The 20,662-nt window shown below is 44.3% G+C and overlaps 1 protein-coding gene across 1 annotated transcript in view; it reads right to left on the bottom strand.

Moving 5' to 3' along the window:
• FNTB (farnesyltransferase, CAAX box, subunit beta) overlaps window positions 1-20,662 on the bottom strand; it is an 85,359-nt gene that overhangs the window by 37,454 nt on the left and 27,243 nt on the right. The window contains exons 2-4 of the mRNA XM_065941284.1: window positions 13,101-13,165; window positions 5,544-5,616; window positions 3,060-3,151 (exon numbers count right to left, since the gene is read on the bottom strand). Coding sequence (XP_065797356.1) covers window positions 3,060-3,151; window positions 5,544-5,616; window positions 13,101-13,165 — 230 coding nt within the window. The remainder of the gene's footprint in view (window positions 1-3,059; window positions 3,152-5,543; window positions 5,617-13,100; window positions 13,166-20,662) is intronic.

Below are 20,662 nucleotides of genomic sequence, written 5' to 3'. Positions count from 1 at the left end.
TGCACACTAGCTCAGGGAGTGGGGAGAGAAGACAGTGGAAAAACACACTCCAGAGCTAAACACACCCTCTATGTCACCTTAACATTTCTATAAAGAAGAAGGAAAAAAAAAAAACCTGACCACATTTTCAAAGCATTTCTTCTCCCTGTGCAAAATAAATAAAAAGGCAATCTCCAAAATTAGGTAGTCTTTTAAAAAAAAAATCCCCATATTTTAATAGAAATCATTAAGATTTCTCAATTTCTTACTAAAAAGAGTTTATCCTCTTATAAGTCAAGCTACTAGGCTCTGTTCATAACAAATATTATTGGCACCTAGAATTAATTGCCTGCTAGGCATAGAACAAAGTTCATTTATTGGAAAGTCTAAGTAATTCTTTAAAAGTTTGTTAAATCGATGTTCAGAAGAACCACAGGTAAAGCTTTGAAGGTGGCTGTGAAACAGAAAATTTCAGTCATCAACTATCAAGCGGCTCTTGCAATCAGGACAAATCAGCTTTTAAATTTTAAAACATTCTTTTGATTACAAAGCAATAGATTCATTGTAGAAATTTTAGAAAATGCAAATAAGATTAGAAAAAAAAAATTACCTTTAACCCCAGCATCTACACAAATAACTCTTATCATGTGTATATATACATCCTTCTGCTTTTTCCTATCTGTAGAACCACCTTTAATTTTAATCTGTAAAAAATGAATCTTTAACTACCTTTTTCCATTTAAATCATGAGTATCTCTATTAACACACACATTTCTATATATAAATATAGTACAGGATAGTGAAAGTTGCTCCGTCGTGTCCAACTCTTTGGGACCCCATGGACTGTATAATCCATGGAATTCTCCAGGCCAGAATACTGGAGTGGGTAGCCTTCCCCTTACCCAGGGGATCTTCCCAACCCAGAGATCGAACCCAGGTCTCCCGTACTGCAGGCGGATTCTTTACTGTCTGAGCCACCAGGGAAGCCCATATATAAATACACTCAATTATGTATATATACAGATTTTTAATTGTGGACAATTGACACATAACATTATATTAGGTTCAGGTGTACAATGTTATGATTTGATATTTTTATATACTGTGAAATGATCATCATAGGCCTACCAAACACCTGCTAACTTTTTAATTTTTAAGTGGCTGCATAATATTTCACTGTATGTATCATGACATAGAGACTTCACCTAAACTTTACACTTATTGCATCCCCAAGAGTTGATATTTAGGTTGTCGCCAATTGTTTAGTGTGAAAAGCCCTTCAACGGAGCCCTCTCTTCCTAGCTGATATTGCCACAAAAGCTGCTCCAACATTTATTTCCTCAGAAAAGCTTTACCAATACAACACCATAAAGCACCGAAGAATTGATGCTTTGAAACTGTGGTGTTGGAGAAGACTCTTGAGAGTCCCTTGGACTGCAAGGAGATCAAACCAGTCAATCCTAAAGGAAATCATTCCTGAATATTCACTGGAAGGACTGATGCTGAAGCTGAAGCTCCAGTACTTTGGTGACCTGATGTGAAGAGCTGACTCATTAGAAAAAACCCTGATGCTGGGAAAGACTGAAGGCAGGAGGAGAAGGGGATGACAGAGGATGAGATGGTTGGATGGCATCACTGACTCGATGGACATGAGTTTGAGCAAGCTCCAGGAGATGGTGAAGGACAGGGAAGACTGGTGTGCTGCAGACCATGGGGTCACAAAGCGTCGGACAGGACTGAGCGACTGAATAACATACAACACCGAGTATACAACCTAGAAAAAACTCAAAATAGATGCTGATCCAAGTTCTTGTGCTTCAGGAAGCCCTTCATCATCTTCCCACTTCAGATCACTTGGCATCCGCAGGAGGCCTCCATCCTGCTCCAAACCGCTGATCCTCTAGGGGGCGTCTGTACTTCACTCTCGCCGACTCCTCCCCAGTCTTTTGTCTTCTCTCACATCCGATCTTCCCATTCCATCAATCCTGACTGTGTATGTGAGGGGTGGGGGGAACTTCCCAAACAATCCACAACCCCCAACTGGTATTTCAAAAACACACAGGCCTTTATTTTGACAATTAAATTCCTGTTACTGCAGAAACCGTGTCCAACTCTACATCCAGAGCTAGAAGCAACTCGGCTTGCAGCAGCCCTGTGATGCGGAAGACAATGCATATTTCTCCTCTCCCTCTGAAAGCACTGTACACATCACAAGGGTTAATGGCCTAATTCTTTATTATCTTTCCTATCCACATTCATCACAAGACACCCTGCCCAGGAAGGCAAGAATGAGAGGTTATTGTTAAGACGGAATGAATGAGACAATGTGTGGTTCTGTTCTTCTGACCTGACAGCGTGACCCAGGCAGAGGGACTGTGGCCAGGGAGGAGCACGGCTGGCCTCCATGCATCCCGGCACAGCTGCCCCTGTGTGCTGCCGGCAGACAAACCTGTATATATATAAAGTGTGAAAGGATGAGGAGCCACGATGAGGACACCCTCTGCAGAAGCGCTTTGGGAAGAATCTTATTCAATAGTTGCTTAGATCTCTAATCATTAAGGAGAAGTTTAGGAAAACGATGTCTTGACATCTGTATACCAAGCCGGTAACACATCCACTGCCATCAAGAACCATACCATCCCCCAGGAATTGGTGAGGAGGGACTTCTGGGCAGGTACTTATGGACAGGAAAGACATTTTTATCCACTGGATTGCCACGCACTTCCCCACAGAAGCTATTCAAATGTATACTGTACTTTCTGGAAAAATTAGGTTTCTCCAGCGTTGATGAAGAATTTTCTCAAAGACCAGAGCAAGAGCCCAGAGAAAAGGCCACAGAAGAAACAGAATCCTTCTCTTGGAAGTTCAAAGTCTTATTCTACCCACGCGCACACAAGGGGCTTCTCAAGTGGAGGAGTTTCAGGAAGTTACTGGAGGTCAAGAGAAGGGCAACAACTTTCTTTGCAGCACTCTTGTGTTTTTTCATTCAAAATAAATAAAACAGAAACTGAACAAAAAGAAACCCCGAACTCAAAACCCAATTTCGGGGGACACCCGGGGTGCCCCAAAGCCAGACTCACTCTGTGGCCACCATCTGGGGGATGGGCTCATCCAGGAGTTCCAGGCTATGCAGGATCCAGTAGCAGAGCCATGGGCGGCTGGCATCCAGACACTGTGAAAGGAGCAGGGCAGAAAACACACCCCTTATTCAGAATCGTTCCAAGACCCTGCTGACAAGGCGACATCTGTCTCCCTCCCAGCCACCTGGCAAGGAGGAGAAGGGCCACCTCAGAGGGATGAAGGACGCTCTTCCTGGAGGCCTTAGCCCGGAGCTGAAGTGACCATATGTGAGCAAAAGACAACGGGACAAAGGGGTTTAACCTGAACCCAGTGGGTCCTTCCCTGGCAGGCACTGAAAGAAGCCAAGCAGAGGACTTCTCACACGGCAGAAACTCAAGTGCTACTGTTTTCTCGGTGTAGACCCAAGGAGAGCCACAATTACAGGGAAGGATTTCCTGCGTTAACTCGTTTATTGATTTAACAAATATTTAACAAGTATCTCCTCACGCCCAGCACCAGCGGCACAAAAGTGAATAAAATTCAGTTCCTTTTCTTGAGGTGTTTGGGTTAGAATGTGTGCGGTTATCTGTAGAGGAGGAGGGCATTAGACAGACACGGAAGTACAAGTATCTTTCTGGAATAAGGCAGAACAAAACAAGTACATACACAGAGCTAGATAAATGCTATAATGGACACATGGAAGAAACTGGTTAATTCTGCCTGAGCAGCTGGAAAATGTTTCCAAAGGTAACCTGTGAACAGGTCTTGATCCTAATTCAAGCCATAAATATTCAAGCATTCAAGCCTAGGCGGGCTGGTAGCATTATTGCCCCAGTTTTATAAATCTGAAGTGTATAAATGAGATCCAGAGAGATGAACTTTTTCCAGATGACCAAGACAGTAAATGTAAGAGACAAGAATCCAGGTTTCTAGACTCTCAATCCAGTGCTCTTTTCATTGGCCTAAGCTGCCCTCTTCATAAACGCACACATAAATATGCTTGCTCACCACCTAGGGGCAGCTGGTGTGCGGACAGAAGATGTTGCTGTGGGTTTCAGTGCTAGCTCCTTCTCTCATTAGCTACGTGGTGGTGGTGGTTTAGTCACTAAGTCATGTCCAACTCTTTGTGACGCCCATGAACTGTAGCTTGCCAGGCTCCTCTATCCATGGGATTCCCAGGCAAGAACACTGGAGTGGGTTGCCATTTCCTTCTCCAAGGCATATTCCTGACCCAGGCAACGAACCCACGTTTCCTGCTTGGCAGGTGGATTCTTTACCATTGAGTCCCTTGGGAAGCCCCTCACTAGCTATATGCCTTTGAGAAAATTAATTAATTAATCTTGCTAAGCCTATTTCCTAATCTAGAAAAAGATACTTACCTACCTCCTGGACTAGCTGTTGAGGATTAAATGAGACAATGAATGACAACTTTTAGCACACTATTCGGTGAATTGTTAGCTGTCATGGTATTAACTGTATCAGGACTGACTTGACCCTAACCATCGAGGATTGATTACTGAAAGTCCACAGGCCAGATGTAGCCCGGGGATGTGTTCTATTTGTTCCCTGTAGTGTTTTGTTTAATTAGAATTAGTTGTAACAGCTAGAAGTTGAGAGATCCATAAAGAAATCTGAATTTCTGGCTTCATTTGAAAGAACAAGAGATCTGGCAATCCTGGGTCTGCAATGCTGTTTGACAGCAACTGGCAGAAACAGAGTAAAAACATGGCCCTCCGGTTTGCCTCAGTTCTGCTCCGCCCACCATCACCCACCACCACAACCAAGCCCACATCCCTGGCTTATGCCACCTGCTTGAGTCTATAGGCCCAAATCCCTGCCATAAATAATCAAATGTGGCCCAAATAAAAAGCAAGTTAAAAGCAGAGTTGCTCTGTGGAAAGTGGGGCAGGAAGACTGCAGCCTCTGGTTCACATTTACCCTCTGCCTGTCACTCAGCCCCTAGTCCCAGCACCCTTCCCTTCTGCCGACCCCGAGGGCTCTAAGGAATATTGACTTAAAATCCATTTCACATCTGGGCATTTTTACCATGTTAAATTGTAGAGTACTCTCTGGGACTTATATACTGCTGCTTTGGCCAGTAGAGAAATTAGATCTGCTTACAGTGCAATGGGGTGAGGATAAACAGGTGAGGATATCTAGACTGCCTTTGAGCTAATGGTCAAAGAGCGTCTAGAAGAATGCACATAAACCCCCCTCAGCCACGATGTGGGTGGAAGGAAGTCCCCCCGCCCTGAGCTGGGGGCTCCAGTAGCTCTGAGCAGGGAGAGACTAGAGGAGCTCCAGTTCTGTCCTTTCAGAAGTAGGCATCCCAGCTATGTGGGGCCAGGTGGCTGTGCACCCAGATCGTACCCGAGCCACGCGGACAGTGAGTGAATCTCCAACAGGTCAAGCTCATACATGCCTTTTACATCCCAACAGAAAAAAAGAAAAGAAAGATTAAGGCTGATAATCTGGAAGAGAGAGCTCCTGGGCAAGGCGTTTACCTCATAGGCGTCTGTCAGCTGTCGGAGGCCTCTTTTCAGATAATGGAAGTGCTTCTCTCTCTGCAAAATAAGCCTGGGAAGACAAAGAGCTTTAGTAAAAACCACTCTCACAGCCCCTGCTTCCCCCAGTACAGAACACGCGTGTGCACATGGGCACACCCGCACACTCACACACGCACTCTCACCTTCTGGTCACCCCCCACAGTCAATGAGCAGAAAACAGCAACGTGTTCAGTTCCCCGGGGCACCTACACCGGAGAAAAGAGGCCAGCCTCTGAATGCCCCTCAAGTGTCTGGAAATCATGCTGACGAATGTTTGAGGGGATCCTCTCCCTTGGGGCTGGTAGCTTTGGGCGAGAAACGCCACCATAAGCACACTTAGCCAGGCAGAAGAAACTATCCAGGAGGCTCCTCCGGGGTCCAGCTGAGAACAGATATGCTGCGGCGCCCCATCCTGAGCCTCGCCACATCCCTGACTTGGTTCACATCTACCATTACAGTCATTTCTTCTGGGCTCACTTCTCTGAAGTCTGAGTTTGTCCTCTGCCTGCCCCTCACTCATCCGTCCGTTACTGTGCTATGCTGTGTTAAGCCACTTCAGTCGTGTCCGACGCTGTGACCCTACGGACCAAAGCCCACCAGGCTCCTCTGTCCATGGGATTCTCCAAGCATGAATACTGGAGTGGGTTGCCATGCCCTCCTCCAGGGGATCTTCCCGACCCAGGAATCAAACTCGCGTCTCTCATGTCTCCTGCACTGGCGGGCAGGTTCTTTACCACTAGCACCACCTGGGAAGCCCTCGGTCTATTATCCCCTCCCCCACATCCCACCTCCACATGCTGCCCCACAGTCCTAGCTGGAGGGTCACGTCTGTATGCTGCAGCCAGCCGCTCTCCTTGGCCCTGATGTCAGCAGCACTGGCTCTAAGACGGACTGTGTCCGCCGTGACCACCTGCACAGGCAGGCAAAGGGCGGGGCAGGGGGGTTGCTTTTTGCTGGGTCTTACAGAAGGGGTCTGTCTGTGTGGTCACAGAAGGAAAGAAAAAAGCAAAGAATTTGAGACATTCACTGTGCTTGCTGATTCCAGAAAAGAAACGAAAGAAGAAGCATTCTCTTCCCTAGGTATTCAATTCAACAATTGTTTATTGAACTCCCACGGTACTGAGCACAGAATAAGTAGTCTTTACTTCAAAAAGGCTTCCAGTTCAGTACTGGAAATGAGATAAGGACATAAGTGGTTACAAGATGATGAAAAAAATGGGTAGGTTTCATAAAGAAAAAACATTTAAAATGTTACTGAGGCTCTAAAGTGGTTGGGGTAGGCATCTCATTCAGAAAGAAATGATCAGGGGAGGCTGCATGAACAGGTGGCACTTGAGGTGGGAGCCCTGGAAAAAGGAGAATGTTTTTACAGGTAGAGGAGAAGAGGAGGTGAGGTGATGGTGGGAAGACATCAGTTCAGCCAGAAGGAAGAGAAACAAAAGGAGCCAAACCAGGGCCATCCAAGAGAACTTTTAGTGATGACGGAAGAGTCTTTGACTGTACTGTCTAATAGGTAGCAAAAAGTCACATGTGGGTACTGAGCACTTGCAATGTGGCTACTGTAACTGAGCAACTAAATTTTAAACTTTATTAATAATTTTAGTTAATTTACATTTAAATGGCTACAAGCAGCTAACTGCTTTACTACATCATACAGATGAGTATAAAGCATGCAGGGGGAGTGACAAGTTGGGGACTTGGCCTGGCTGTTAGGAATGAAAGAGGAATGGTCAAGAAGGGATCTGGGATGCCAGCTGAGAAATTTAACTCAATTTAACACTCAAAAGGAACCTGCAGTAACATGGGGAGACTTGGAGGACATTATGCTCAGTGGAATAAGTCAGACAAAAAGAAGAATACTGCACAATCTCACTTGTATGTGACACTCTAGGGCTTCCACCCAAAAAAAAAAAAAAAAAAAAAAAAACCCTGAGCTCATGGATACAGAAGACACACTGGTAGCTGCCTAAGGTGGGAGGCGAAAGGGGAGGGCAATGAAATGGGTGACGGGGGTCAAAAGGTACAAAGTTCCAGTTATAAAATGAGTAAGTCATGACGATGTAATGTGTGGCATGGTGACCTTAGTTATGACACTGCATTGCGTTATGTGGCAGCCTGAATGGGAGGGGAGTCTGGGGGAGAATGGATACCTGTGGATGGACAGCTGAGTTGCTCTGATGTGAACCTGAAACTATCACTACTTGTTAATCAGCTATACTCCAATATAAAGTGAAGTATTTTTAATTTAAATAATAATACTGTATTGCATATCAAAGTAGCTACCAGAGAGGACTTCTCATCATAAGAAAAAGAATTTGTGAGTGCTGAGTGGGCTTCCCTGGAGGCTCAGATGATTAAGAACCTGCCTGCAATGCAAGAGACCTGGGTTCAATCCCTGGGTCAGGAAGATCAAGAAGGAAATGGCTACCCACTCCAGTATTCTTGCCTGGAGAATTTCATGGACAGAGGAGCCTGGTGGCCTACAGTCCATGGGGTCGCAAAGAGTCGGACACAACTGAGTGACTTTCACTTTCACATGGTGCTGAGTGTTAATTGGACTTATTGTGGTGACCGTACTGCAGCATATACAAATCCTGAATCATTACGTTGCACACCTGAAATGAATATAATGTTGTCAGTTATACTTCAATTAAAAAAAACTGGCATAAGAAAACTGAGGATTTTCAGCTGAGAAAAAAACAACTAGAATCATGGCTTTAGAAAAATTATCTGACCCCACTAGGGATTCGGTATGTGTTTACAAGCTGGACTGATGAAAGCACTAAGTGGGAAAATAGATGAAGCAGGAAGACAGGGTAAGACCCTGTTAAGAGTCAGCCAGGGGGTGGAGGGGGGGGTGGGAGCTAGGTTCAAGAGGGAGGGGACATATGTACGCCTATGTCTGATTCACACTGTTCTACAGCAGAAACCAACACAACGTTGTAAAGCAATTAGCCTCCAATTAAATTTTAAAACAAACAAACAAAAAAGAATCAACCAGGTGGGAAGAACTTAGTTCTTCCACCATGTCCAGGAGAGGCTGACTGTTCAAAGCACTCGGACGTTATTCAAGTGAGGATGTCAGTTAAACCACTGGAAACACGTGTGGGACTCCGCAAAGGGATCCAGGGGGCACAGATGACCTGGGAGTCACTTATCTGCACAGAGATGACAGCTGAAGCTGCAGAAGCAGAAGACAGGGCAGCGAGAAACGTTTAAAGGCAGAGCTGAGGGAAGACGACATCTTTAAGGGCTTGGAGGACAGGGAGCCGGAGGAGAGAAGTAAAGGGCAGCACACGCAGGGGAGGGACCGAGGCAGGGTCGTGTCACAGGCAGAGCGGGCGGAGAGCATTTCATGCACATGTGGACATGTCACCGTGGCGGGGGCTGCGGTGAGACTAAGGAGAGGACACGCTACAGAGCGGCTGGTAAACGTCAAGAGAGTCCGGGGGTGGGGAGGGAAGATTCCAGATCATACAGAAGAAACTCGATTTCTTTTTTCAAGGAGGTCCCGGGTGAGAGGTGGGGTTTAAAGCACTGGCAGTGTAATCAGGGGAGGATGTCAGGAGGAGAGGTAAGGTAAGCCTGACAATAATGAATGAGGATCCATTCTCCGAAACAACAGGAGAGTATGAAGTCAGACACAGGAGGCCAAAGTAGGGAATAGGGATGCCAATGAAACATGTGGGATGCCTCAGTTTTCTCATGGATGAAGACGCAAGACCACGGGAGAGTGTGGGATGGTCATCGTGGGGAATGTGTTAGGAAATCTACCCAAGACAAATAAGGAATAATAAACAGGAGTGGAGGCCCAGCTGAAGCTGAGGAATATAAACTTCTGATGAAGCCATGCAGAAGGCACTGATGAGTAATTTTTCTTGGCAGTCCTGCTAGGACCCTTTAGCAGAAGCAGCAACAGTGCCCTGGTGAGGGCTGGCGATCCGGGAAGAGTGGAAAGGCAGAGGTGGGAGGGGATGGAATGAGGCCGGCACACTGCTGACAGAGCTCATCATGCAGGTATGGCCAGAATGGGTGTGGTGGACAAGAAAAACCAGAGAGTGCAACAGACCATTAACAGAGCAGGTGGGGACTCACTAGAGAACTGACAGGAGAATTAGAAGCCCAAGCCAGGTGAAGGCAAGCCCAGAATTTGCTCCCAGCAGGACCAGGTCCTAGGTCAGCCTCACTCACTCTGTTCCCAGAGCCTGGCAGGGCCTGACCCCCTAGAAACTGTTTCCAGATGGGTGAGGGAACAAATGACTTTCAATGAACATGGCAGACTGAAGGAGAGCAAACACACTCCCTCCCCCTAAACCTGGACCATCCCTGAGCAGCTGTTTATGACAGATGAGAGAACAGGGATTCGGTCCACTGTTGGCCTCTGGGAGGGTTTTGAACCCACTAAAGTCAGTGGCTCCTCCGGTCAAAAAGTACACTTCTGGCACGTAAGTAGTAAGTCATTCAAGGGAGGGTGGGAGGGAAGATGAACTTAATTTTTAAGGACCCTGGATAGAACAACAGTGTGAAGGACCACATCGTCTAACTGCACAGGATTTGGGAAATGCTAAAGCAGCATCACACACAGAAAAGGCAGAAAACATGGAAGCTGAGCAAATGCCCATGTGAGAACTGCTTTGAGAGCTTAACCCAGAGTAGTCTGGCTTCAGAAACACTGCCAACACTTAACCTTCAGTGCTCTGTTAGCGTTACGAATTATTTCCCCCTTCCAAGCAGCAGCAAGCTACATCCCCGCCACCACCCCCCCCCCCGCAAAAAAATTGGGGTTTCTTTTCTAGTTTCTCTTTTTTTTTTGCCATGACACATGGCTTGATTGATCTCAGTTCTCAGAGCAGGGATTGAACCTGGGTTACTAGATTATAGCAGTGGAAGCCCAGAATCCTAACCACTAGGTCATCATGGAACTCCCTGACAAATGAAAAATTTTATGTGACTATGTGAGTGTGTGTGTGTGGTTCATGAATTTCAGGTTTGTTACTAAAGCTAATATATAATAAATGGAAGAAAGTAAATCCGTAATCATATCAAACAGTGAGAATGACCAACGAGGGAAGGAAAAATTAACTTTTATGGGAAAGCAGGATGCTGATAGACAAAACTGTTCAAAGCATGGTCCAAACGCTTCTTGGGATGGACCAACTCACTCCAGAGAAGATGCATGTTTCACAGTCTGAGAGCAAGAAAAACCATTTCTGCGATGAGGAATAAATGGTAGGATGTAACAACATTCAGCTTCAGCCTTGAATTTCAGCCAAATCTTCTACTTGGCAGTGGCTCTGAAAGGCTGAATAGACGGATGCCTCCTCAGCATCATTCCTGACATCCCTGGACCAGGGCATGGTCAGTGGTCTCGGGAGTGTGCGTGTGTTTCTATCACATCCGATCAACATCATGACCTCAGAGACACAAATGAGCTGTGTCACCTAGATTAATCACTAATATCTGAATGCTCACTTTAGCTAACAAGGAAGGTTTCTTCCTGCAATATAATACCAGAATTTTAAAATCTGGCTGATGAAATGTTAAATATATTGTAATTGTGATAGTAATTTAAAATGCTGATTAAATTTTCATATTTCTTCTTATGTCCCAGAAGTTCATTCTACAGTGAAGATTTTTGGCTCCAGCCTTATATTGATAAGCTGATTTACATTCTCAGTTACTCACCCACAATGTGTAATGTCTCTAATATTAATTAGCATGCTGTGACATAAGATGCTTATTAGCATCCTTTAAAACACTCATTTTCATAGGCAACAATGATAAAATGGGAAATGTCAGATTCCTGAAATAAACCCAGAGCTCTGATGTATTCTATTTCCACAAAGGAGGAACATTTTTTGTTTTCTACCCACATCTGACCTAAAGACCTAGGAATCAGGGATTTCCCTCCTTTACTGTCCTCCACTACCACTCCCCAAACACAGCTTCTTCTCAGATTATAAACTCCCATTCTCCCTCCCATCTCAGTGAGGATAAAAGGAAAGCCCAAGGCCTCTACTCTGATGGTGGGTGACAAGGGAATGTCAAATAATCAAAGGTCCTTTGGGGAACACAGAGGACATATGTCCACAGTAGACAGAGACTCAGAGAACAAGTGCAACTCTAACCACAAAACCCCCCTGAAGCCACCGTGCCCCACACCATTACCAAGTCCCACCACCTCCAGGAAAACAGCCTGTCCTGGCCAGAGGGCTCCTTCTCCCCGAGCTGTTTACATAAATGGTGTCATTTGCTAAGCTCCAGCTGCCACTCATGACAAGAGCAACAATTCATTTTCTGAGGTCGGGGCTTTGGGTTAATGCAGAGATCTAGGTTAGCAGTTTGGAAAAAGACTTCTCTGGTTAGCTGATGCTTTCCTTCTCCGGGGAAGGAAGATGAAGAGAATTTTTCCACCTAGCTTTCCCTTTGTCTGACTCTTTCCTATATTGGCGAATCAGAGTTTTCTAGCTAAACTTCTTTTTTAGGGAAATAGGGACAAAAAACACAGACACAAAGTTAACTGAGGCTAGAAATAATTGTAATGGTCCAGTAAGTAAAAGTACCCAGAGACTGACTTGTCAGGAGTCAGTGTGTGAGGAGGTGTCAGGAAGCTGGGAGACGTCAACAAGGTCAGGTCAGATTTTACACCAGTAAGCTTCCCAACCAGAGAGAACCAGCCAGCAGCCCAACTACTCTATGTTCAGAGACTGTCTAGGGAAAGTACTGTAACATCAAAATAAAACGATGAGCAAACGCAATTTGAACTACTGATGAGGAAAGATGGCACAGCGTGGTTTCAGAGAAGCAATCTGTGATTGGAAGAGAAATGCCCTTATGAAATTCTGGTGTGATACATTATGAAACTGGGCGGGGGAGAGAAAATAAAGGTTCAAATTAATAAGTTTCTGTTTATAATCCCCCTTTGGGAATCTCTGCCTCAAAAGAGCTTAGAAGGCTTCAACTTGCTAAGCACCAAGGGTAACAAAAGGCATTGTATTTCTCACTTAAAATGTGGCCCTGAGAATCTGCTGCACAGTCACCGACAAGGGCCAGGCTGGGAGAAGCTCAAACGTCCCACATTTTCCCAGTCATGTCATAACATACACCAAAGGAATCCATCCTTTGCCATCCCCCTGACTCTATATCTGTTTCAAAGTGTTATATGAAAAAGAAAAACCTGAGAGTTCTGAACACCAGTGCAGAGGCTCAGAACCAAGCTGCAGGATCACAAGCTTTTCTCTCTCTCCATCCATCATCAGAGCTCATAGTTCAGGCCCTGAGGGGGATCCCCATGCAACCCCTGATGGCTCAGCTCAAGTGCACAACTCCTCCAGTCGGTATTCTAATAGCGGCAGGAGCTGGGATCAGGAGCATCTCCAGGGAGCCGCAGGTGAGGAAACACCAGCCTCACAGCTGCAACACCCCGAGGTTGGCCAAGCTCAAGGAAGAAAGAAGAAAGGCTCCCACGGGAGATGGTATTTCCCAGATCCACTCAGACTGCTAACCACAGCTTACCTTGGTACAAGGTGGTTGAACTTGTAAGAACTGAAGACCTCTTGGATCTTTTCTTCTACTTTTGCCTGGTAAGGATGTAGCAGATGGGAGAGAGAAAACAAAAACAAGTAAGACTTTTATCAGCTTTTTGTTCCTCTTGCCACAAACGCCTACTGGCTAGAGTTCCTTGGTGTGGCTTGGTGCCTAACAGCATGATATGACTGCGTGCAGGAGCTCTGCGGGATGACAGGTTTGGGACAAGGACAGAAAGAATGATCTGTACCACATTAACATCACAACCCACTTCTCCAGTAAACTAACCCACAATATCCAAACTAATGGCAGTTCTGGGGTTTGGCATCCCGACACCAGTTACTCGGTGATAAGGACAGATCCCTTTTGCTTGAAAGATCTGTTCTTGCCTGCTCTATGAAGTTGTTTAGGTGTTCGTTAACTGGTCATTCTCAAATACTCAATTTCTGCCAAGGGTCCTACTTCTTACTGTCAGATTTAATCATTTAGATACAGATTGAACAGTACTAAAATTCCTGAAGGGATTTACAAGAATATCGGTCATGGAAACACCAAAGAAACAGCACATCGGTCATTAGACCTGTGCCACATGCCAACTCCACAGTCCCATAAAACGCAGACTCTCAGACAGTCAAGTCACAAAGGAAATGAGATGGCCACTCTCCTCCGAAGACCACACCATGATGTGGTCCCCAGCTCAGCTCCTATACGGAAAGAGCACAGTAGCGCAGGAGCGGACGGGCCAGCAGGACACAGGGTTTCACCTTCACAGCCACCCTTGCTTTGTGACTGGCTGTGTTTGTGCACTCAGCCAGTCCTTGCTGGGATTACAAGATACGTAATAATGTCCTCTCGCTGTTGTTGTTCAGTTACTAAGTTATGTCCAACTCTTTGAGACCCCATGGACTGCAGCACGCCAGGTTTCCCTGTCCTTCACTACCGCCCGCAATTTGCTCAAATTCATGTCCATTGAGTCAGTGATGCTATCTAACCATCTTGGGAAATATAAAAAATGCATTTATTTCATATTTCTGAAACACCCACTGAGTTAGAGCTTCCAGCTCCTTTGAGAAGTGTGCAAGAATCAAGATGAGGGGAGCAGTGATGTGTATCAGCTAAAATGGCAGCCAATCTAAAATTCATTTATATTTGGTTTCAGGATATGCTTTGGTATTTGCCTTTGAACATGAGTTTGAGGGATTGTCTGGCTAAGAATTTACAATACTTCAAAAAACAGACTGAAGTCACTGTGAGATTGTCTCATGAGGAATAAGAAAGTTGTCCCAGACTCCTCAGGATTCTTTCTCCCTGACAGACACCAATACGGGACTAAAGCAAAGCACCAGACTCGGCGGAACAGACTGCATTGTCAGTCATGCCTTCCTTGGTATATGCTGAACAAGATTATAAAAAAAAAAAAAGGAAGGAAACATGTCAGTAAGATCATTAAATAAAAAAATCTGTGTACCATATACTGGGGGGTGATTGTTTTGTTTTTCTATAATATACTGCTACAGTTCAAGTGAATTGATGAATTCTGAATAAAAGAAAAAGCAAGTAGGAGGAAAACTCACTTGCTGTGCCTAAACACAAGTCAATTCACATCCATATGATTTAATAATATTCCGAGGCTAATAGATGAGCATTCTAACTGACACTTAAGACCCCTAGGAGGCAAAGCTTCCAGCCAAGAACTTCTTAGGGAAGTCCCACCATCAGTCACCATTTGGGCAACATAAGCAGCCAAGAACCAGGTGACGAAAACCGAGGTTTATTTCTAAAGTAAGAGACCTGACAGAAACACAGGTACGTCACACCTGCGAAGAAGAAAATGCTTAAACCATTCGCAATATAGTCTCATTTTTCTTCTGGTTTCCTAATCACCCCTCTTCAGAATGAACAAGTGATAGTCCAATGAAGTTAGTAACTGACCTGTGTCTGAAAATATCCGTTATAAATTCTAATAAATACCAGAGTCTTTCAGGCAAGCTGTTCATGAAAATGAACAAATTATTCACTTTATTTACTCTTAAGAATGGGTACATTCTTTCAACAGCTTTATCAAGATATAATTCACATACCACTTAATTCACCCATTTAAAGTGTATTATTCAGAGGTTTTTAGTATATTCACAGAGCTGTGTATCATCACCATAATCAACTTTAGAACACTTTCACTACTCCAAAAAGAAACCCTGCACCCCTAAGCAAGCAATCAACCCCAATCCTCCCAGCCCCTGTCAATCACTAATCTACTTTCTTTCACTATCCATTTGGCTATTCTGAATATTTTATATAAATAGAATCAGTTGATGGGCATTTAGGTCGCTTCTACTTTTTGGCTATTATGAATAATGCTGCTATGAATATTCTTGTCCAAGTTTTTGGATGGATATATGTTTTCACATGTATATAACTAGTGAAACTTCCCAGATGGCGCTAGTGGTCAAGAACCTCCCTGCCAATGTAGGAGACATTAAGAGATACGCATTCAGTCCCTGGGTTGGGAAGATCCCCTAGGGTTGGGAAGAGCCCCTAGAGTATGAACTGTAAACCCAGTGCAGTATTCTTGCCTGGAGAATCCCATGGATGGAGGAGCCTGGTGGGCCAGAGTCCACAGGGTCACAAAGAGTCAGACACAACTAAAGTGACTTAGCATGCATGCACGCATAAAACTGAGAAGGACCCTGCGGGGCTCCTGGGCACAGGAGCCTTTCTGGGCCAGCAGTCCTCACCCATGCCTTGTTTGTAGGGAACAGACACCAGCCTCCAAGATCTTCCCTGATTTCCAAAGGGCAGATTCAAACGGTTGCTAATCAGGGAAGGGAGGGAATGCGGAGACAAGGGAGGGTTAGCCAGGAAACGACAGTGCAGCCTTGGGGCAGGGTCCTGGTGCTACCTTAGTTCAGTAACTCAGTCATGTCCGACTCTCCAACCCCATGAACTGCAACACGCCAGGCTTCCCTGGCCTGCACCAACTCCTGGAGCTTGCTCAAATTCATGTCAAGTGAGTTGGTGATGCCATCCAACCATCTCATCTTCTGTCATCCCCTTCTCCTCCTGCCTTCAATCTTTCCCAGCATCAGGGTTTTTAACAAGGAGCTAGCTCTTCACATCAGGTGGCCAAAGGACTGGAGCTTCAGCTTCAGCATCAGTCCTTTCACTGAATATTCTGGATTAATTTCCTTTAGGATTCACTGATCTCCTAGCTGAGAAAAGAAGAGAAGCTAAAGGCAAAGGAGAAAAGGAAAGATATACCCATTTGAATGCAGAGTTCCAAAGAACAGCAAGAAGAGATAAGAAAGACTTCCTCAGTGATCAATGCAAAGAAATAGAGGAGAACAACAGAATGGAAAAGACTAGAGAACTCTTCAAGAAAATTAGAGATACCAAGGGAACATTTCACGCAAAGATGGGCACAATTAAGGACAGAAACAGTATGGACCTAACAGAAGCAGAAGATATTAAGAAGAGGTGGCAAGAATACACAGAAGAACTATACAAAAAAGATCTTCATGACCCAGATAACCATGATGGTGTGATCACTCACCTAGAGCCAGACATCTTGGAATGTGAAGTCAAGTGGACTTTAGAAAGTATCACTATGAATAAAGCTAGTGGAGGTGATGGAATTCCAGATGAGCTATTTCAAATCCTAAAAGATGATGCTGTGAAAATGCTACACTCAATAAGTCAGCAAATCTGGAAAACTCAGCAGTGGCCACAGAACTGGATAAGGTCAGTTTTCATTCCAATCCCAAAGAAAGGCAATTCCAAAGAATGTTTAAACTACCACACAGTTGCCCTCATCGCACACGCTAGCAAAGTAATGCTCAAAATTCTCCAAGCCAGGCTTCAGCAATACGTGAACCATGAACTTCCAGATGCTCAAGCTGGTTTTAGAAAAGGCAGAGGAACCAGAGATCAAATTGCCAACATCTGCTGCATCATCAAAAAAGTAAAAGAGTTCCAGAAAAACATCTATCTCTGCTTTTTTGACTATGCCAAAGCCTTTGATTGTGTGGATCACAACAAACTGTGGAAAATTCTGAAAGAGATGGGAATACCAGACCACCTGACCTGCCTCTTGAGAAACCTATATGCAGGTCAGGAAGCAACAGTTTGAACTGGACATGGAACAACAGACTGGTTCCAAATTGGGAAAGGAGTACGTGAAGGCTGTATATTGTCACCCTTCTTTTTAACTTATATGCAGGGTACATCATGTAAAATGCCGGCCTGGATGAATCACAAGCTGGAATCAAGATTGCCGGGAGAAATATCAATAATCTCAGATATGCAGATGACACCTCCCTTTTGGCAGAAAGCAAAGAGGAGTTGAAGAGCCTCTTGATGAAAATGAAAGAGGAGAGTGAAAACACAGGCTTAAAACTCAACATTCAAAAAACTAAGATCATGGCATCCAGTCCCATCACTTCATAGCAAATAGGTGGGGAAACAATGGAAACAGTGAGAGACTTTATTTTCTTGGGTTCTAAAATCCCTGCAGATGGTGACTGCAGCCATGAAATTAAAAGATGTTTGCTCCTTGGAAGAAAAGCTATGACCAATCTAAACAGCATATTAAAAAGCAGACACATTACTTTGCCGACAAAGGTCCATCTAGTCAAAGCTATGGTTTTTCTAGTAGTCATGTATGGATGTGAGAGTTGGACAATAAAGAAAGCTGAGTGCTGAAGAACTGATGTTTTGAACTGTGGGTGTTGGAGAAGACTCTTGAGAGTCCCTTGAACTGCAAGGAGATCAAACCAGTCAATCCTAAAGGAAATCAGTCCTGAAATTGGAAGGACTGATGCTGAAGTTGAAGCTCTAGTCTTTGGCCACCTGATGCAAAGAACTGACTCATCTGAAAAGACCCTGATGTTGGGAAAGATCGAAGGCGGGAGGAGAAGGGGATGACAGAGGATGAGACAGTTGGATGGCATCACCAACTCAATGGATGTGAGTTTGAGCAAGCTCCAGGAGTTGGTGATGCACAGGGCAGCCTGGTGTGCTGCAGTCCATGGGGTCTCAAAGAGTCAGACATGACTGAGCTACTGAACTGAACTGAACCAACCTCCTTGCTGTCCAAGGGACTCTCAAGAGTCTTCTCCAACACAATTTAAATGCATCAATTCTTTGTCACTCAACCTTTATGGCCCAACTCTCATATCCGTACACGACTTCTGGAAAAACCACAGCTTTGACTATATGGACCTTTGTCAGCAAAGTGATGTTTCTGCTTTTTACTATACTTTCCAGGTTTGTCATAGCTTTTCCAAGGACTAAGCATCTTTTAATGTCATGGCTGCAGTCACCCCAAGATCCGCAGTGATTTTGGAGCTCAAGAGAATAAAATCCGTTTCCACTGTTTCCACTTTTCCCCATCTATTTGCCATGAAGTGATGGCACCAGATGCCATGATCTAATGAATGTTGAGTTTTAAACCAACTTTTTCACTCCCTTCTTTCACCCTCCTCAAGAGGCTCTTCAGTTCCTCTTCACTTGCTGCCATTAGAGTGGTATCATCTACATTTCTGAGGTTGTTGATATTTGTCCCAGCAAACTTGATTCCAGTTTGTAATTCATCCAGACCAGCATTATTTTCTACTTCATCCAAAACTCTGCCTCTGAGATTCAATTTGGCCCTAGTACCCAGAGGCCAAGTTTTTGGTATCACTAGGAGTGGAACTGTTGGATCATATGATATATTAATGTGTAATCAATTGAGGAACTGCCAGACTTTTCTGCAGCAGTCATACCATTTTATATTCCCATCAGCAGTATACGAGAGTTCCAATTTCTTCATATCCTCAGCAACATGCTATTATGTGTTTTTGATCAAAGCCATCCTAGTGTTTGTGAAGCAATATCTCACTATAGTTTTGAATGCCTTTCCCTGATGGCTAATGATGTTGAGCATCTTTTTACAGGCTTATTGGACACTTGTAGATACTGTTTGGAGAAATGTCTATTCAGATCTTTGCTCATTTTTTAAACTGGGTTATTTGTCTTTTATCAATGAACTGTAATAAATCTTTATGTATTCTATATACAAGTTCCCTGTCCTACTCCCATTCTGTGGGCTGTTTTTAGGAACTAGTGTATTTTTTAAGAGAAAACAATCACTTAAAAGCACTTAGAGTACAACTTTTAAAATAGTACTAGCAATAAGCCTGCAGTTTTTTGAACAAATAGTAGTGGATTAATACAGAAATTAAAAACTAGTCATCTGAGGATGAGAAAATGAAAGTAATCACCAATGCATGCAACTTCCTGTTCTGCTTCCCCTTCTCTGCATGTCATCTGCCAGTGTTATATAAATCTGAGTAATTTTGTCACTGGGAAGATATAAGCATTCTTTCAATGTTCTGATTTGCATAGCAGAAGGAAAGGGAAAAAGCTAGTTGTACATAAAGGAGTTAATATAGCAGGCCTGAGACTGCTATCCTTAGGAAGGCCTCCTTGAAAGGTAGATCCTCACTGGAGTCTGGGAGCCTAGATCATGCGAGGGTCCCCACCATTCCCAGAGCTGATAAGACTGGCTCACTGCGCCTAAACTATATAAACAACGTAGTTTATGCTGAGCAGCTATTTTCCCTCTGGGAGCCTGGAATTATTCTAAAAAGAGGGTGCTGGTTTTTAGTGATCAGGTCCACTAAAAACCATGAGCAACAAGTCTCTAATGGGCTTCCCTGGTAGTTCTGCATGTGTGGTCACAGTTTGATACTGGAGAAATTAAACTCCTTCTCTGTGACTCCACTGGGAGAGGACTCTTAGAAACTTGTCCTAGTTTCCTGCAGACTCCACCCCATGAGACTTCTCCCTTGGCTGATTTGCTTTCTACCCTTTTGCTATAATAAATCATCACCTTGAGTACAGCTATATTCTGACTACTCTGTATCTTTGTGTAAGCAGAAACGGTAGAGGTCCCCAGGGAAAGAAAACCAGGCATGACTTTGCTGACATAAAAGCCAGTTTTGGCCTAAGCCATTCTGGGATCTAAGCCTGGCCACAATACTTGCCCTTGAACAGGTCTCAGTAATCAATGATCTCAAGAGAACAAAGAATGCAGAAACTATCAGGCAAGAAAAATAACAGTAGCAAAGATAACACATCAGTTGTGAAAATTTCTAGTTCTCTTTTAATGGTAAAGAGTAGCTTAAGGCCGCAACCACCAGATCTACTGGAACCAAAAGGCTGACAATGCTGACCTTTACTGACCATTCTGACTTTAACCACCTAAAGCTTGGACTCAAGCCTCATCACGAATATCCACGTACCCTAGCTTAAAACTTCCCCCGCTTTGCTGTTAAGGGAGACACTGCCTTGGGAAAGATTCCCCAGTATTCTCCCTATTTGTAGTAATAAATCTTTCCTGCTTCCAATCTTTGACTTGGCTGTGTCTTTTGGCTCAACATCCACCAAGAGGGAAACCCAGTTTTCAGGTAACATTAGTAGTGCTCAAAATTCTCCAAGCTGGCTTCAACAATACATGAACCGTGAACTTCCAGATGTTCAAGCTGGATTTAGAAAAGGCAGAGGAACCA

The sequence above is a fragment of the Muntiacus reevesi genome, chromosome 7 (genome assembly GCF_963930625.1).
Source record: "Muntiacus reevesi chromosome 7, mMunRee1.1, whole genome shotgun sequence".
NCBI lineage: Eukaryota > Metazoa > Chordata > Mammalia > Artiodactyla > Cervidae > Muntiacus > Muntiacus reevesi.
The sequence above is the reverse complement of the archived record's forward strand: the minus strand, read 5'-3'. Positions and strand labels throughout refer to the sequence as shown.